The sequence below is a fragment of the Nesoenas mayeri genome (assembly GCF_963082525.1).
Source record: "Nesoenas mayeri genome assembly, chromosome: 19".
In the NCBI taxonomy this organism is placed as follows: domain Eukaryota; kingdom Metazoa; phylum Chordata; class Aves; order Columbiformes; family Columbidae; genus Nesoenas; species Nesoenas mayeri.
Window position 1 is genome coordinate 9,045,389 of NC_137568.1, and position 15,573 is coordinate 9,060,961.

The 15,573-nt window shown below is 50.5% G+C and overlaps 1 protein-coding gene across 1 annotated transcript in view; it reads left to right on the forward strand.

The window, feature by feature from the left end:
- STX8 (syntaxin 8) overlaps window positions 1-15,573 on the forward strand; it is a 97,935-nt gene that overhangs the window by 45,407 nt on the left and 36,955 nt on the right. The window contains exon 7 of the mRNA XM_080356486.1: window positions 14,069-14,170. Within this exon, the coding sequence (XP_080212612.1) occupies window positions 14,069-14,170 (102 nt within the window). The remainder of the gene's footprint in view (window positions 1-14,068; window positions 14,171-15,573) is intronic.

Consider the following 15,573-nt stretch of genomic DNA (forward strand, 5'->3'; position numbering starts at 1 on the left):
AGTTAAAGAACGGCGAGGTTGTTCCTTCTGCTAAAACGTGTGGCAACGGGGGGACGGCTGTGGGTGCTCGCTTGGAAATGGCAGCTTTTCCCTGATATTCATCGGTAAAGATCGTAGCTTATGCTTTCTGATTTCTGCCCCAGTTTCGTGAAGGGGCCTATAAACAGGATTATCAGTGTTTCCAGGGGTTGGGGTGCCCAGGTGGGCTCATGGTCACTGTTGTCCCCAGTGCAGGGGAAGCTCTGCCTGGGGAACGGGGGTTCTCTAAAGCATGACTGAATTGGGACAGGCTTTAAGAGCCGTGTTGAGTGTCCAAAGAGGATTTGGTTTGGTTTTTCTTAAGAGAGAAACATAATGGTCTTGGCCAGGCCATTGAATCTGATCCTTTGTGCTCATGAAGATTCGTACAATGCATCTATCAATTAATATCCGTTTGGGTTGCAGAATTATTGGGGTTGGGAATGAGGCAGCGAGAGTTCATTGTCCTTTCAAATAAAAGATGAAAACATCTGTAACTTTCTCCCAGCCCGTATGAAGGAGCAGACACTCCGACCACATGTCCTGAAGCTGAACCCTTCCCAAGTGAAAAAGGGCAGATCTTTCTCATTTGCCTTGAGATACATAGCGGGGTGGAGATGGCAGAGCTTTGCATTGTGCTTTGTTAAAACTGGGCTTGTCAACTAAAAGGTTTGTGGCCTTTTGGTGTCTGGTCAAACATAGGAAGCTTCTGAAGAGCAGTGAATTTGCAGGTATAATGTGGTCACTTGTTACATGTCAGAAAGATCTCTGCCTTTTTACCGTGATGTGGAACAACAGATTAGTATCAGTACACTCAGAACTGGGTGTAACAAATGACAAAAATGGCTTACGGTTTTCCTAGTGAAAAATTAGGAAAAATAAAATCCCCGGGGCTAGAAGTACCTTTTGTAGTATCAGCGCATTTTTCTTTTAAGTGGGATGTTATAAGTTGGGTCATTAGAAATAATGATTTTGAGAAAGCACACACAGAGCTCGAGGTAATTTTTTGCCCTGTCTGTATTCACATTCTTTCTTTATTTTTGCAACAGAGGTGTTTGGCTAGAGAAGAACTTGTGTGCTGTACGGACTCTCGCTGCCCCGTTCCCATCCGAGAGCGATCCAGCTTCTGCCAACAGTTGCAGCAGAAGCACAATGAGCACCAGTAATCTCTTCAGTTTGATAAACCCTGTATTTGTGTAGCTTGATAAAGTGGAGGCTTAAGGTTTCCTTCCTGCGCTGGAGTTCGTCACGCTGAAATTCAGAACTTGTGCGTCGAGATCAAACCCGTATTTAGCCACAGTCTCCTCAAGTGTCCTACAGACACGTTGCTTAGTGGCACTAAACCCTCAGCTTTGTGCAGCTTGTGCCAATTAATCACTTTTGGTCCTTCCAACAAATGAGCTGTAGAAAGGAGAAAATCATAGAGGAGCGGAGCAGCTGTGTAAGGGCTCCCTCTGTGTAACAGCCTTTCCTTGCTCTGCAGAAATCCGCGGGCACGGAGCCACGCTAAACAGTCGTGTTCAGCCACATCTGCAGAAAAGCCTTGGGAGGGCATGTGGAAAGTTGGCACAAGTTTGGGTGGAAGGAAATGGGAAGAAAGAAAATCATTAGCTCAGGCTGACCAGGATTCGTAGACTTGAGGTCGTCTTATCTGTGGAAGTCCTTCTTTCCACCCCGGCTGTTGTTTTAACCACTTCTCTGAGTAATCGGAACTTTTTCCATGACTGCAGACCTGGAATGGAGCATTTTTGAGCCATCAACTCAAGAGACTTTTTTCTCTGCTCTTGGTCTGTTTCAAACTTCTGGGCAGGTAGGACGCAAGTAATTCCAGCAATATGGGAGGAATGGCTTCAGCGCAGTCCTGCTTGCTGGGACTGCTCAGCACCGAGCATGCTGTTAGATGATGTATTCCTTTTGCTAATTTAGTCAATTTACCATTGATTCCAGTAGAGCCTGATGAAGTATGTCAGCTGGAGATTAGTCCCAGGTGCCTGTGTTGACCTCAGCTTTATCAGCTGCTTTCAATACTGGAGCCATGAAGCACTTGCAAGTTTTCTGGCTCCTCCCATGATTGATAGACCAATTCTAAAGTGGCTTTCCTCCCCGTTTGTGATCCAAGAGGATAATGCCATGCAGCTGTCCACAGCGTGATGCTCTTGTGGTGAACACTGTGATGCTCTGTTGGCTTGTTACCAACCTGAATGTTTATTGAAATGGCAGTTGTGTTTTGCAGGCTTGACAACTCCCTGATTCTCACGGTTCTGCGTTTTCCTCATCTCTAAATACCTGGAGCAGAGTTAAACAAGTATCTTAATGCTCAGGTGAGCCTGAATTATTTTAGAAGAGGTTTAACAGCAGATGTGTGGAGCCGAGAGGACTGGCAGTACCTGGTAGAAGTGAGCTCGTTGGCAGAGGTGGCTGGTTGTTTCGAGTGTTGTTTTGATGAACTTTCCTGGAGTTCTTGTCAGCCCCTGGGTGTGCAGGGGCTTGATGAGCCCTCCTGCTGTGTCCCCATGCACTGTGGGCATCTTCCTTAGGGCTATACGTTAAGATCATTCAGAAGATTGTGTGAGCTCCTAGCCCTATCTGAGGCGAAGAGAAGCCTTCATGTATTTAGGGGCCAGGGCTTGACACAGTGAAATTTTCTTTAAATTAAATTTTGCATCTGCTGCTGCATGACAGCATCACAGAATCCCAGAATGTCAGGGGTTGGAAGGGACCTGGAAAGCTCATCCAGTGCAATCCCCCCATGGAGCAGGAACACCCAGATGAGGTTACACAGGAAGGTGTCCAGGCGGGTTGGAATGTCTGCACAGAAGGAGACTCCACAACCTCCCTGGGCAGCCTGGGCCAGGCTCTGACACCCTCATCAGGAAGAAGTTTCTTCTCAAATTTAAGTGGAACCTCCTGTGTTCCAGTTTGAACCCATTGCCCCTTGTCCTATCACTGGTTGTCAGCGAGAAGAGCCTGGCTCCATCCTCCTGACACTCACCCTTTATATATCTGTAAACATGAATGAGTCACCCCTCAGTGTCCTCTTGTCCAGCTCCAGAGCCCCAGCTCCCTCAGCCTTTCCTCACACGGGAGATGCTCCACTCCCTGCAGCATCTTGGTGGCTGCGCTGGACTCTCTGCAGCAGTTCCCTGTCCTGCTGGAACTGAGGGGCCACAACTGGACACAATATTGCAGGTGTGGTCTCCCCAGGGCAGAGCAGAGAGGCAGGAGAACCTCTCTGACCGACTGACCACCCCCTTCTAACCCACCTCAGGTACCATTGGCTTCCTGGCCACAAGGGCCCAGTGCTGGCTCATGGTCACCCTGCTGTTCCCAGGACACCTTGGGGTTCTGCAGAGGTTGTTGGTGAGGAGGAGCTCATGGAGCTTATTTGGGGACTGAAGACAGGATCAGGTTGGCCTGTCTGGGAGAAGGATGCCAACAAAATGATCTTCCCTTGCAGGGTAAGGTTAATGGCAGGGGATGAGCTCTGAACGGTGTCAGTCCCCCTGAGAAACCCTCCGGAGCAAGACAGGCCACCGGTCCGTGTGTCTGTCCCACCTGAGTGGCTCTGCCCCTTCATAACGTGAGTGAAACTGGAAGGAAAGGAGCAAACCACTAAAGCTTGTATCACTGAAGTCAGCATCACATCAGCACGTTGAGCTATATTCCCTTTTTGCTCCTCTAACTGCAGTCCATGTAATATATTTTTGGGCTCCAGCTATGCAAGAACACTGCTGGTCATTTTTTCCAGTCTTTCTTAATCTGCTTCGAAACCCAGAGCACTTAATCTCCAGTTGTTGAATAATTCTCAGTTGGAAGGACCGTGGCAGCAATGAAGTGTTTCACTAACTTTTAAACTTCTTAATGTGAAAAATGTGGGATGTTCCAGGGGGTTGGAAATAGTGTTACAGTTAACACTTCGGGAATAGTTCAATCCTGCTTTTTTGGATTGCATTTTCTTTAATTTGAGTAGGAATGAGCTTATACATCCCGCGCAGCCTGCTAGACATCTCAGGAATGTCAGCGTTTCTTTCTTTGAAGGCGCTCGCAGCGGAACGGGCCGATTCTGCTCAGCCTCGCTCCCAGCAAAGCCGAACAATTTGGTGATTTTTCTCCCCGGGACAGAATGACATTACCCATTTATAACCGTCACTCTCAGTCGCCTCGGAGCTGGGGCTGTGTCCTGGGCAGGTTTTGAGAAATGAGCTGGTTTTGTTTTTTCTTTCAAAGGTGCTTGGGAAACTTGTGCTGGGACTCCCAAGTGCCGGGGCCTTTGTCCGGGAAGGAGGTCTCGCAGGGTTATCCAGCAGCGGGAAGCCGTGGCCATCCCAGCCCTGCTCCGCCACAGGGACGTTCCCAGCCCTGTCCCAACCCCGCTCCATCACAGGGACGTTCCCAGCCCCGTCCCAACCCCGCTCCATCACAGGGACGTTCCCAGCCCCGTCCCAGCCTTGCTCCATCCCAGGGATGTTCCAGCCTTGTCGTGGTCCCGCTTGGTCACAGGGACATTCCAGCCCTGTTCCAGCCCCATCCCAGCCCTGCTCCATCACAGGGACGTTCCCAGCACCATCCCAGGGACGTTCCCAGCTCCGTCCCAACCCGGCTCCGTCACAGGGACATTCCCAGCCCCGTCCCAACCCCGCTCCGTCACAGGGACGTTCCCAGTCCCATCCTAGCCTTGTTCCATCCCAGGGATGTTCCAGCCCCGTCCTGGTCCTGCTTGGTCACAGAGGCATTCCCAGTCCCATCCTGGTCCCACTCGGTCACAGGGACATCCCAGCCCCGCTCCATCACAGGGATGTTCCAGCCCTGTTCTGGCCCCTCTCCATCATGGGGACATTCCCAGTCCTGTCCTGGTCCTGCTCTATCCCAGGGATGTCCCAGGGACATCCGAGCCCCATCCCAGCCCTGCTCCATCACAGGGACGTTTCCAGCCCCATCCTAGAGACATTCCAGCCCCGTCCCAACCCCGCTCCATCACAGGGACATTCCCAGTCCCGTTCTGGTCCTGCTTGGTCGCAGAGACGTCCCAGCCCTGATGTCTGGTGGGGCTGACGGGTGGCGTGCAAGCCAGGGGGGTTTATGGGGAGCACCTCTTGTGAGTAAACCCTTAGTAAGCAACGTGCTGGCTTTTTGCATCCTCCCACAGATGCATGAACTACAGTTACGTTATTCTCTCCAGCCGGGTTGTGATAATGGATGCGAATTTATTTCCATCCCATAGAAGGAAGGTGCGTGTTTGGGCTGAGGTGCCTGTGACCCAGGTAGGCGAGATGTTCTGTCTCAGTATTTCATTTTCTGTTTTTTCAGTGGGTCTAAGGCCTGGTTTTTGGTACCCACAGGGGCTACATGATGTTACTGCCACGGGTGCACAGTTTAAGTGTAGAAGTAGTAATTGTCAAGTAGATCTTAAAGTGACGAGCTGCACGGAGCATAACGTAAGGTGTTGGGGATTGTTGGTGTTTGGGCTTTGTGTTTGTTTGTGGTTTTTTGAGAAAAGGACCCAAAACTTCGGCTAAAAAACGGTGTTTAGTAGCCAAGTGGTGTTTTATGTGGAATCGCTATACCTTCTGCCTTAGTATAATTACAGCAACTGATGTGTGTTTGTAATTAAAGCCGTTGCTGTCTATGGAAAGGTATTGCAGTGGTGTACGAACTTGGGAAAAATTAGAGCTACCGAAAGAAAGTAGGGTGGATATCATGAAGAATTTCTGACGGCAGCGTTGTGTAAATCCTGCTTGGACACTCGGATAAAAGGAAACCAAACACATATGGAGCCTGAATTAGCTTTTGTGCTTTCTTTTTCTGTTACGAGTTTACAGAAGACAAACAGAACAGGAAGAGTGGTTTGATCAGCGGGGGTTTGTTACACAAATATAGGTGGGTTTCCAGTCTCCCGGTGCCCCAGCCTGCCCTAGAGATGGGGAATTTATTGTTATTCTATTACTGGCAGTATTTCCTTGCTTCCTCTCAAGTCTGTAGAAAGTAGTTTAATGGCATTGTCCCTATAGCTTGAAGACTTTGGTGGAAGTTTCGATAGTCTGGCCTAAAAATGCTCTGGGTTTGTGTTGCTGGAGCACTGGGATTTGAGCGGAGCTCAGAGCTGCCCGAGAGGCGGCGCTGCGGCTCGGGGCCGTGTCCGAGTCACCTCTTTTCATTCTTACAAGAGGGTTTGTTGAATTTTTAAATATTAATATCCATTTGATAACTAGGTACTGTGCTGGTCTGCTTTGGACATGGGAAATAAAAGGAAAGGTCACTTGTTGGGAGGAACAGATGACCTGGTTTCACTCTCCAGTATTCTAGTGAAGGAGACGATTATCTCCTCCCAGATAACTGGAGAAGGATACTCAAAATACTATATCATGTGAATATGGTTATTGCCTGCCTTATATCACTGCGAGTTCTCAACACATCTGGCCTGAGAGTAGTTCCAGTAACATTAAAACGTACTATTTTGGTTGGCACACTGCTACTGGGGTATATGCCAATTAGTAATGGCTCTTGGAAACAGGCTGCTTTAAACCTCTCTCCAAACTATTCCCTAGAGAAATTATTCAATTAAGTACAGCTCGAATTAATGTCCATGGATTTTGTTTGAATAAAACAAAATAAGCAGCTGGAAAAAGGGAAAACTTCTCAGTGTGTGCTTTTAAAATAACAGCTCCAGCTAATAACTGTGTTTGCTGGAATGGATACCGCTGTTTGTTTTCTCCGTAGCTGTGGATGATCCGGTGTGCTGGGTGCTGGGCTGGACACCAGCACTGCTCCATCGCTCCCTCCGCAGCCGGACAGAAACGGGGCAGAAAACATAGCGAAAGGCTCAGAGGTCACGATCATCTCCTCACATTGAGATCATCTCCTCAGCAATTAATGTCACAGGCAAAACAGGCTTGACTTGGGGAAATTAGTTTGATTTATTACCAATCAAATCAGAGTAGAATAATGAGAAAAACAAAACAAGAAAGAACCAAATCTTGAGACAGCTCCCCCCCATCCCTCCCTTCTTCCCAGGCTCAGCTTCACTCCCAGTTTCTCTCCCTCCTCCCTGCCAGCAATACAGGGGGACGGGGAATGGGGGTTGTGGTTCATCACACGTTGTCTCTGCTGCTCCTTCCTCCTTGGGGGACGACTCCTCGCACTCCTCCCTGCTCCAGGTCCCTTCCACAGGAGACAGTTCTCCGTGAACTTCTCTAACATCAGTCCTTCCCATGGGATGCAGTTCTTCATGAACTGCTCCAGCCTGGGTCCCTTCCACGGGCTGCAGGTGGATCTCCACTCCCCCATGGACTTCCATGGGCTGCAGGTGGATCTCCGCTCCCCCATGAACCTCCATGGGCTGCAGGTGGATCTCCGCTCCCCCATGGACCTCCATGGGCTGCAGGTGGATCTCCGCTCCCCCGTGGACCTCCATGGGCTGCAGGTGGATCTCCGCTCCCCCGTGGACCTCCATGGGCTGCAGGTGGATATCTGCTCCCCCATGGACCTCCATGGCAGCAGGGGACAGCTGGCCTCACCATGATCTACACCACAGGCTGCTGAGGAACCTCTGCTCTGGTGCCTGGAGCACCTCCTCCCCTTCTTCACTGGCCTTTGTGTCTGCAGGGCTGTTTCTCTCACATCCTCACTCCTCTTTGGCTGCAGTTGTGCCATTTTTTCCCCTCTTCTTAACTACGTTATCCCAGAGGTGCTGCCACCATTGCTGATGGGCTTGGCCTTGGCCAGCGGTGGGTCCATCTTGGAGCCCACTGACATTGGCTCTGTCAGATATGGGTGAAGCTTCTAGCAACTTCTCTCAGAACCTACCACTGTAGCCACCCCACTATCAGAACCTCAGCCTGGGATGGTTCTCTGTCACTACCATGTATTTCAAACGCCTGTTGGCTGCTTCTGGACCTGCTATTGAGAGGATGAAGTGTTCCGTGTTGCTCGAGAGTATCCAAGTTTGACCCAGATATATTCTTACGTATTTGGGGATGGATGAGTGAGGCCGCTCAGCTGCGATGTGAAAGGTGTGTGGTGGAAACAGCAATCCTGGACGTGTCCTCTTAGTCCTTGGAGCAGGTGGCGAGGTTTTCTGGAGCAGAACAAATAACTCCCTCTTGTTCCAGCAAGTGTCAGCCTTGAAGATGCTGAAGGTTTGGTGATGCGATGGGAAAAGGTTACGGTGGAGGCGCGGGCTGGTCCTTGGCCATCTGAGCCGGGCACTTGGGCTGCTCTTCCCTTCCCCAGGCCAGGCGGAGGGCACAGCACTCCGGAGCAGTTTGTTCTTTCCAGTCTGTGTGTTTTTCACTGTTGTCAGGAACTTGGGTGTAATCCTGATCTTGAAGGAGACCTTCTGCGAGGATCTCTTGGGGCAGAGAGCTGGCCTGGCCTGGAGCCCGCGGGCTGTGTTGGGTGAAGGAGAAGGTTCTGCTGCCACAGCTGATGCATCGGGTGACTCAGGCTGTAATAACCTGAGCACAGAGGGGCGGCTGGAGCTGGTCACATCTGCACGGGGGCAGAAGAGCCGTCCTGCCTGCTCTGCTTGGCCTGTCCATCCCACAGCCCAGTTCCCTCCTCTTCACCTGGAGCAGGGAAGAGTGAGCGGCATCTCTGCGCTGCCTGGACCGCAGCAGCGGGAGAGGAGATCCCTCTGGGCTCCTGTGGCGCTGGGGCTGCTCCGGACACGCGGCACATCGTAAAGCACGTTCCCAGCAGGAGGCCAGAGAAGGGCTTCTGAACCTGACTGTCTCCAAGAACCATCGAGCTCCCATAAATCAGAAGAGTTAAAGAGTGAGCCGGCTGAAACACAGAGGAGCAAGTTGGTTTGCTCCCTTGGAGAAGTTAGCATTTTATTTATTTATTTAAATACTTACATGAAGTTCTGTCAACAAAGAGATTAAATATCACCAGTTAAATTTGGGAAGGTCGGGTTGGGGAAAGAAATCTTGGTCTTTGACGTGCAGAACTCATCACAGCAGAAAGCGTTGGTGTCGTGGTGTCCCGAGCTTGGAGCAGCGTGAACACCAGTGGGATTTGGGGTGTCACCGTGGGTTGAGCAGCGAGGAGAAGGCATGGGGAGCTGCCCACCAGCGGCGACCGAGACAAGTTGTGATTCTTGGCTTTGTGGCTTTTACTGTGTTTTTCTCTTTTCACTCTGCCTTGACATTGCAGCTGGCACATCACGCTGAGGTTCTTTAGGTTTCTGATGTACTTACATTAGTTGCAATCTTCATTTCATACCACTGGCATTTTGAACAATGCCTGCTTTCTTGTTAAAATGTAATTGTGGGGTTTGGACGTATAGAGGTTGGCATTCGATATATGATTCATTTCTTTGGTATCTAGTTCTTCTCCTGAGGCACCAGAGACCTGAAGGAGGGAGGGAAAGCCTGCTGGCTTCTCCACTGAATTCCAGCCTTATTGTACTTTTACATAGCATAAAATGTTATGGATTTTAGTTCTCTATAAGTTTTTCTTAAGGCCGACTCCAGTCTTCCATGACTCACAGAGGGGTATAACATGGAGATGATAAATACTATTGAGTGATCTGTAAATTTAAATCCATGGAAAATCCAAACATCTCCAAGGAAATGTCTGGTCAGCAACACCATTCTCCTGAATTACAGCTAAACCCCAGGTTTGTTTCTCTCTGTCTGTGCTGTATTTCTTGTGGCCGTTTTCACTAGACTTTTGGGTTTCTTGCTCCACAGACAAAATGAGCGTGACTCAAAGGTGCAATTGCCAAAACCAAATGGGGCTTTTTATGTGTTTTAAATAAAACAAAAGAATCAATTAGTGTAGAGTCATGTATAAAAGCAGAGCTCTGGCCTGTTCTACATCATGGGGAGAGACGTTCACCCTTCATAGGGGCTCTGCGGGTTAAGGAGAATGGTTAAATAAAAGATTCCATGCTTTGAGAAGGCTGGTGCACCTGCGTAAGGCAGGGAACAGGGAGACCCGTTGGACAGGAAGGCAACCAGATCATTTTCCTGCTCTTGAGTGGAGGAAGAGTAGGAAGAAACCCCCATGGTTTCTTGCAAAATAAACCATAGCGTTCCCTCAAGGACCCATCCCTCCTGCTCCGCCACCGGCCGCCTCTGGCTCCTTCTTCGTGTGTTCCTTTCTCCCGAGATCCCTAACGGGAGAAGCTGCAGGGATACTCCCGGGTTCGGTGCTTGGTTGGTGGAGGGAGCAGCAGCAGCCAGAGCCGCTGGCGAGGATGATTTCTTCCACATCTGAGGGCTGTGCTTCATGTTGTGACTTCTCATCTCCTAAGTTATGCTTTTTTTGGTTAAACGTGCAGTGCTGATGGATGTGCCGTAACTCTGGCATAGTTGCTGCTGTTTAGTCCCTGCAGAGGAAGATGCAATATCAATTTTGTGTCTGTAGAATGATCTCATGGCCCAGCAGCCGATGGCTCCGCTGCTCAGCGTTGCTGGGGATTGGCACCGGGGGCAGAAAGGGAGGAAAGATGTGCTGGCTGAACGGGCTGGAAAAGGGGCTTTTGCTCTCTGGAAACGTATGGGCTTCTCATTTTGTTGCTAAAATTGAGCATTTAATTTGCAAGCTGAACACTGGTTATTCACTTCATGCTGCTCGGGGCTGTGTTTCAGCATAAAGAGCATCACCACGGAGGTAAAGCACGGGAGGGCCGGGCGTGCAGAGCGCTCTGGGATGTGCTGGTTTTATCATCTGTCAAATGGTTTTCCAGCAGAAACCGTTCCCTTGGAAAACTTTGGACCAGCTGTAGAAAGACTTGATGGCTGAGTTGCCACAGAGGCTGGGGCTGCCAGAGAAGCCCCATTTCGGACCCGCGGGGTGGTTAGAAACATCAGCGGAGGCGCTGGGCAGGTGGGAAAGGCAGCGGGGGGACGTGATGGAGGAGCTGCAGGCTGTGCCACCGCCGGGGCTGCGGGCAGACCGTGCCGGAGCTGGCGGCGCTTTCAAGGGGGAACGGGGGAGAACAGCAAAAGGACCCGTTTGGACGCAGCCCCAGCAGCTGGCGGGGGTTCAGCGCAGGGTTTGCTTGCCCGGCCCGTGATGTACGGCCCGTCCGCAGAGTGACTTACGGCTTCCACGGGTGGGATTCCCGTCTCCAGAGGGGATCTGGAATTATCCGCGCCGTGGCTGGAGAGAAGCAGAACCAGGTTTGGAGGGAACGGATCGGTGTTTTTAGGAATTCAAACAGGATGTTTCTGATTTTCATTGTAATGGTAAAATCTTCAAAGGAAAAAGGATATGAAGAATGAGCTTTTCTTCTGAGGAATTCCTAGGATTACATATTTCTCCTGCTCAATTTTTTCTCGTCTGTCTTCTGTTGGTGTCCTTCGCATAAATCTTGACTTTTCTGGCTATTAGCAGATGTGATTTAAAAGATGTGTATAATTACCCCCTGCTGCTACCAGGTGGTTGTTCCACTGCAATTTTAGGGAGGGTTTTTCCGTTCTGATAGTCACTTTTAGCAGAGTCCTGAACACACACGAGCACATGGATGGACCCCAAAAAGCGACAGCAGCAAAATGTGATGCTACTCTGACTTATAATGCAAATATTTATTTCAGAGATGTTATAAAGATATTTTTTCTCTACATTTAATGTATCATTTGATTAATTCACATCTCTGAATAATCTGGATCACAGAATCACAGATGGTTTGGGTTGGAGAAACAAATAATGGGTTGTTTTATTTGGGTTGGAGGGCCCTTCCCAGCTCCCCTAGTGCCCCCCCTGCCATGAGCATCTTCACCAGCTCAGGTTGCTCAGAGCCCCATCCAGCCTGGCCTGGGATGTCTCCAGGGATGGTTCATCCACCACCTCTCTGGGTACCTGGGACAGGCTCTCACCACCCTCAGCATAAGATGGATTTTTGATTCCTTAAAGGTTCCTGTGCCATTTGTAGCACTTCCACTCACTGTGACCAATGGAGCAATTTTATGAGCATTTTTTTTTTCAATGCTTTTGGTTCAGCTGCAGCTTAGAAGCCTTAATTTTCTGGCTGCGATAGCTGATGCAGTGACAAGTTGAGACCTGATTCAATTATTTTTGTATTTGTTTTTGTGGGCAAAAATATGTTTTAAGTCTAATGCAAAATAGCAAACAAACCCAACATTTGTTTGGTGTTTGTTTTTTGTAAGAGAGCAAGCAGCAGGAAGCGCTCCTGGCGTTGCTGGGGCTGTCCCCAGGAGCGGGAGCCAGGATCGATGCTGGAGCCACAGCGGCTGCTGTTTCCAGCCGCTCCGCCTCTTCAGCCCGGCTGCTCCGCGTTGCTCCAGAACACTCATTGCCCGAGATCAAAACCTGCCGCTGTGGGTTATTTAACAAAAGCAACAAGTCAAGTATTTCCAAATATATCCACCTACGTTTTTTCTGGGCTCTGTTTGCTTCACTGTTCCCTCATTGAGTATTTTGCTTGTAAAGCCCCTGTCTGGAGTTCAGCCCCATTCCTGTTGCTGCCCGTGCCCGCTCCAGCGCAGCTCCCGGAGCCAGAGGAGCAAGGGCAGGAGCAGACTGGCTTCTGTCCACAAAATTATGCCCTTCCAATACATTGTCCCTATTTAAGGTGTACACGTCTTGATCTCAAATCTGTAAAGCCCACTGTTACTTTTGCTGTGTGATATATCCCAGGCTTCTGAAGAAATCCTGCCCTTTTGAGGGCTCCGGCCTGAATTTTATAGCCTTGATCACCTGGAGAAGTATCCAGATTTGTAGAGACAGGTTTTTGTGTCGCTGCTGCATCATCTCGGGATGAGGTGAGGAGAGATGGCGATGCCCACACACCCTTTGCCTTCGTGTCGCAGCGCTCCGCTCTCCCGCCTGGTGCATTCGGTGACCTGGCTGATGCTGTCACCCCCGCAAAGGGACACGCGTGGGGACCAGCAAGGCTTGTGACACCAGTTTTCACACACAAGCCCGTGCTGGTACAGGAGGCCCTGCCCAAGCTTGTCTCCAACCTTCAAACTTCTGCCACTTCAGCTCTTTAAATTTCCTCAGGGTTTAAATTGCTGAGATTTTCCTACAAGGGTGTGCAGTAGGTTTTATCTTGTGCTGCAAGATGCTGCTTCACCGCAGACGGACCTTGGCTCGGCTTGTGTGAGCGGTGTCAGTGTGGCTGGCAGTGCAGGGTTACAGAGACGTCCTCTGGAAGGTCAGCGGTCCCCTCCAGCGCCAGCCCGCTCCTGCTCCTCCTTCTGCCGCCGCGCAGCGGGAGCCGCCGGCCTTCGCCTTTCTCAAGTGTCTGTTTTCCTTTTGAACCTGCTCAGTGCGTAGCCAAGCAAATGGGAGCGGATAGGAAATCTTTCAGCATGAATGTGGTTGCCAGGACGAGGGGACTTGCAGGTGGGTCACCTGTCAGAAGAGCTGGTCCATGGGAGCTGCTGTAGGATCATTGGTGCTCTTAGGGCTTTCTTAGCCCTGGGGTTATTCTTCTCTGGCAGCAGCTCTGATTGGGGGTGGTCTGGCTTGAAATGTTCCTTCCCCTCTATTAAAAATACACGTAGAAGAAATTGTACGCACTTTGGTTTTCACGGAGCTTCATTTGTGCTGCAAGCAGAACTGCCAGCCGTGCAGCCCGAACTGAACCGGGCGGGAGTTGTGTCCACTGCAGTCGCTCGCTTGGGACCGCACGGAATGCGCTCAAAAGCCTTTAGGAGATGGTGATTCTGAATGTGTTTTAACGACCGTGTAATGACCAGAGGTTGAGATGCTCTGTTCCAGGAAGTGAAATTTCAGATTTCCTGTAGCATATGCACTAATTCTCTTACTTTAGCTCATGTTTTGTGGCTGCCGTCATCTCATTCTCTGTGGCTACCTAGACTGATCCTGCTCTTTCTGTATTTTTCCCTCCGCTCTTTCAGTGGAGGAGCTCACTGAATCAATCATAAGTCGAAGTCTCTTGTGCAGTTTTCCCCCAGATTTGGACGTTTTCGGTGCGTGTGGGTCCCCGGTCTGTCATACTGGAAGACAGAAGGATGCAGCTGGTTCCCATTGTGGAGCCTCCAGCAGGCGCGTGCTTGTTGAGCAGCAATGCCGTGGGGCTCGGAGATTAATGCTCGTGTTTCTCTTTCCCCAGAGATCATCGACGACCTCACAAACCTGGTTGAGAACACGGACGACAAGCTCCGCAACCAGACGCGGCATGTGAAGATGGTGGAGAAGAAATCCACGTCCTGTGGTAGGAAATGGCTTGAGCACAAACCCTGCCCTGTCATTAAACAATGAAGCACTCCCCCCTGGGACAGCTTCTTTGAAAAGTTAGAAAAACCCAACCTCTCCAAACTTCTTCAGCCGATGTCGCAGGTCTGACTCGCTGTGCGTGCTGCGTGTTGGTACAGTTAATTTCCTTAAGCTATTCGACTCCAGCCTTGCACAATATTCTGGTTGGAAATTGCAGGACTGTATGAAATTAAGTGGTATGTGTTAATTAGGTTTAAAAAGCCTCGCTAGCTACCAGCTCTGACCGCCCGGTGACAGCGGGGGTGCTGCCACAGGGCACTTCTGGTGGAGTCCCGTGGAATGTGCTCTCAGCCGGGTGGCGTTCAGAGCTGGTGGCTCCTCAAGCTACGTACAAGATGGTAACATCCCTTCCTGTACAGCCAGGGAGAGTTATACACCTGGAGTGAGTGAATGCAGGTTTCCTCTATAGGGTGAAGAGCTGGGGGGTGATTGTCCCTCCCTGTACCAGCACTGGTGTGGCCAGCAGGCCCAGGGCAGTGACCGTCCCTGTGCTGGGACCTGGGGAGGCCAAACCACAAATGCTGGGGGCAGTTCTGGGCCCCTCACGACAAGAAAGGGCTTGAGGTGCTGGAGCGAGTTGAGAGAAGGGAACGGAGCTGGTGAGGGGCTGGAGCACAAGTGTCATGGGAGCGGCTGAGGGACCTGGGGGGTTCAGCTGGAGAACAGGAGCTGAGGGGAGACCTTCTGATCTCTGAACTGCCTGAAAGGAGCTTGGAGCCAGGGGGTCGGGCTCTGCTCCCCAGGAACAAGCGCCAGGAGCAGAGGAAACGGCCTCAAATTGCGCCAGGGGAGGTTGAGGTTGGATCTGGGGAACAATTTCTTCCCCAAAGGGCTGTGGGGCATTGGAACAGGCTGCCCAGGGCTGTGCTGGAGTCACCATCCCCGGAGGGCTGGACAGATGGAGATGAGGTTCTCAGGACATGGCGCAGTGCCAGGGGTGGGTTATGGTTGGACTTGATCTGGAGGGTCTTTTCCAACCAAAATGATCCTGTGATCCTATGGCTGTGGAAGGATGCTGCGGGTGATGGCAGAAAATGACCTTGTGTTGGAGGGATGAGTGAGTGGGGGTGAAGCCCCTGGCAAGCTGGTGGGGATGAGACACTTGTGGAGGCAGCGTGTCTGGTTCTGGTGTCCGTGGTTCATTTTTGCCATAGACTCAAGACTCAAGATGCTAACAAGAATAATTCATGCTCTGTAGAAATTTGACTTGTAGTCAGAAGTTATTGAAATTTGCCTTATGTAGTTTAATAAAGAGAAAGTGGAGAGCTGACTTGGTCACGTACCTGTTTCTGGCTGGCAGGAGCTTTTACTCTGATCATTGATGATATAGCAGCAAAAGCG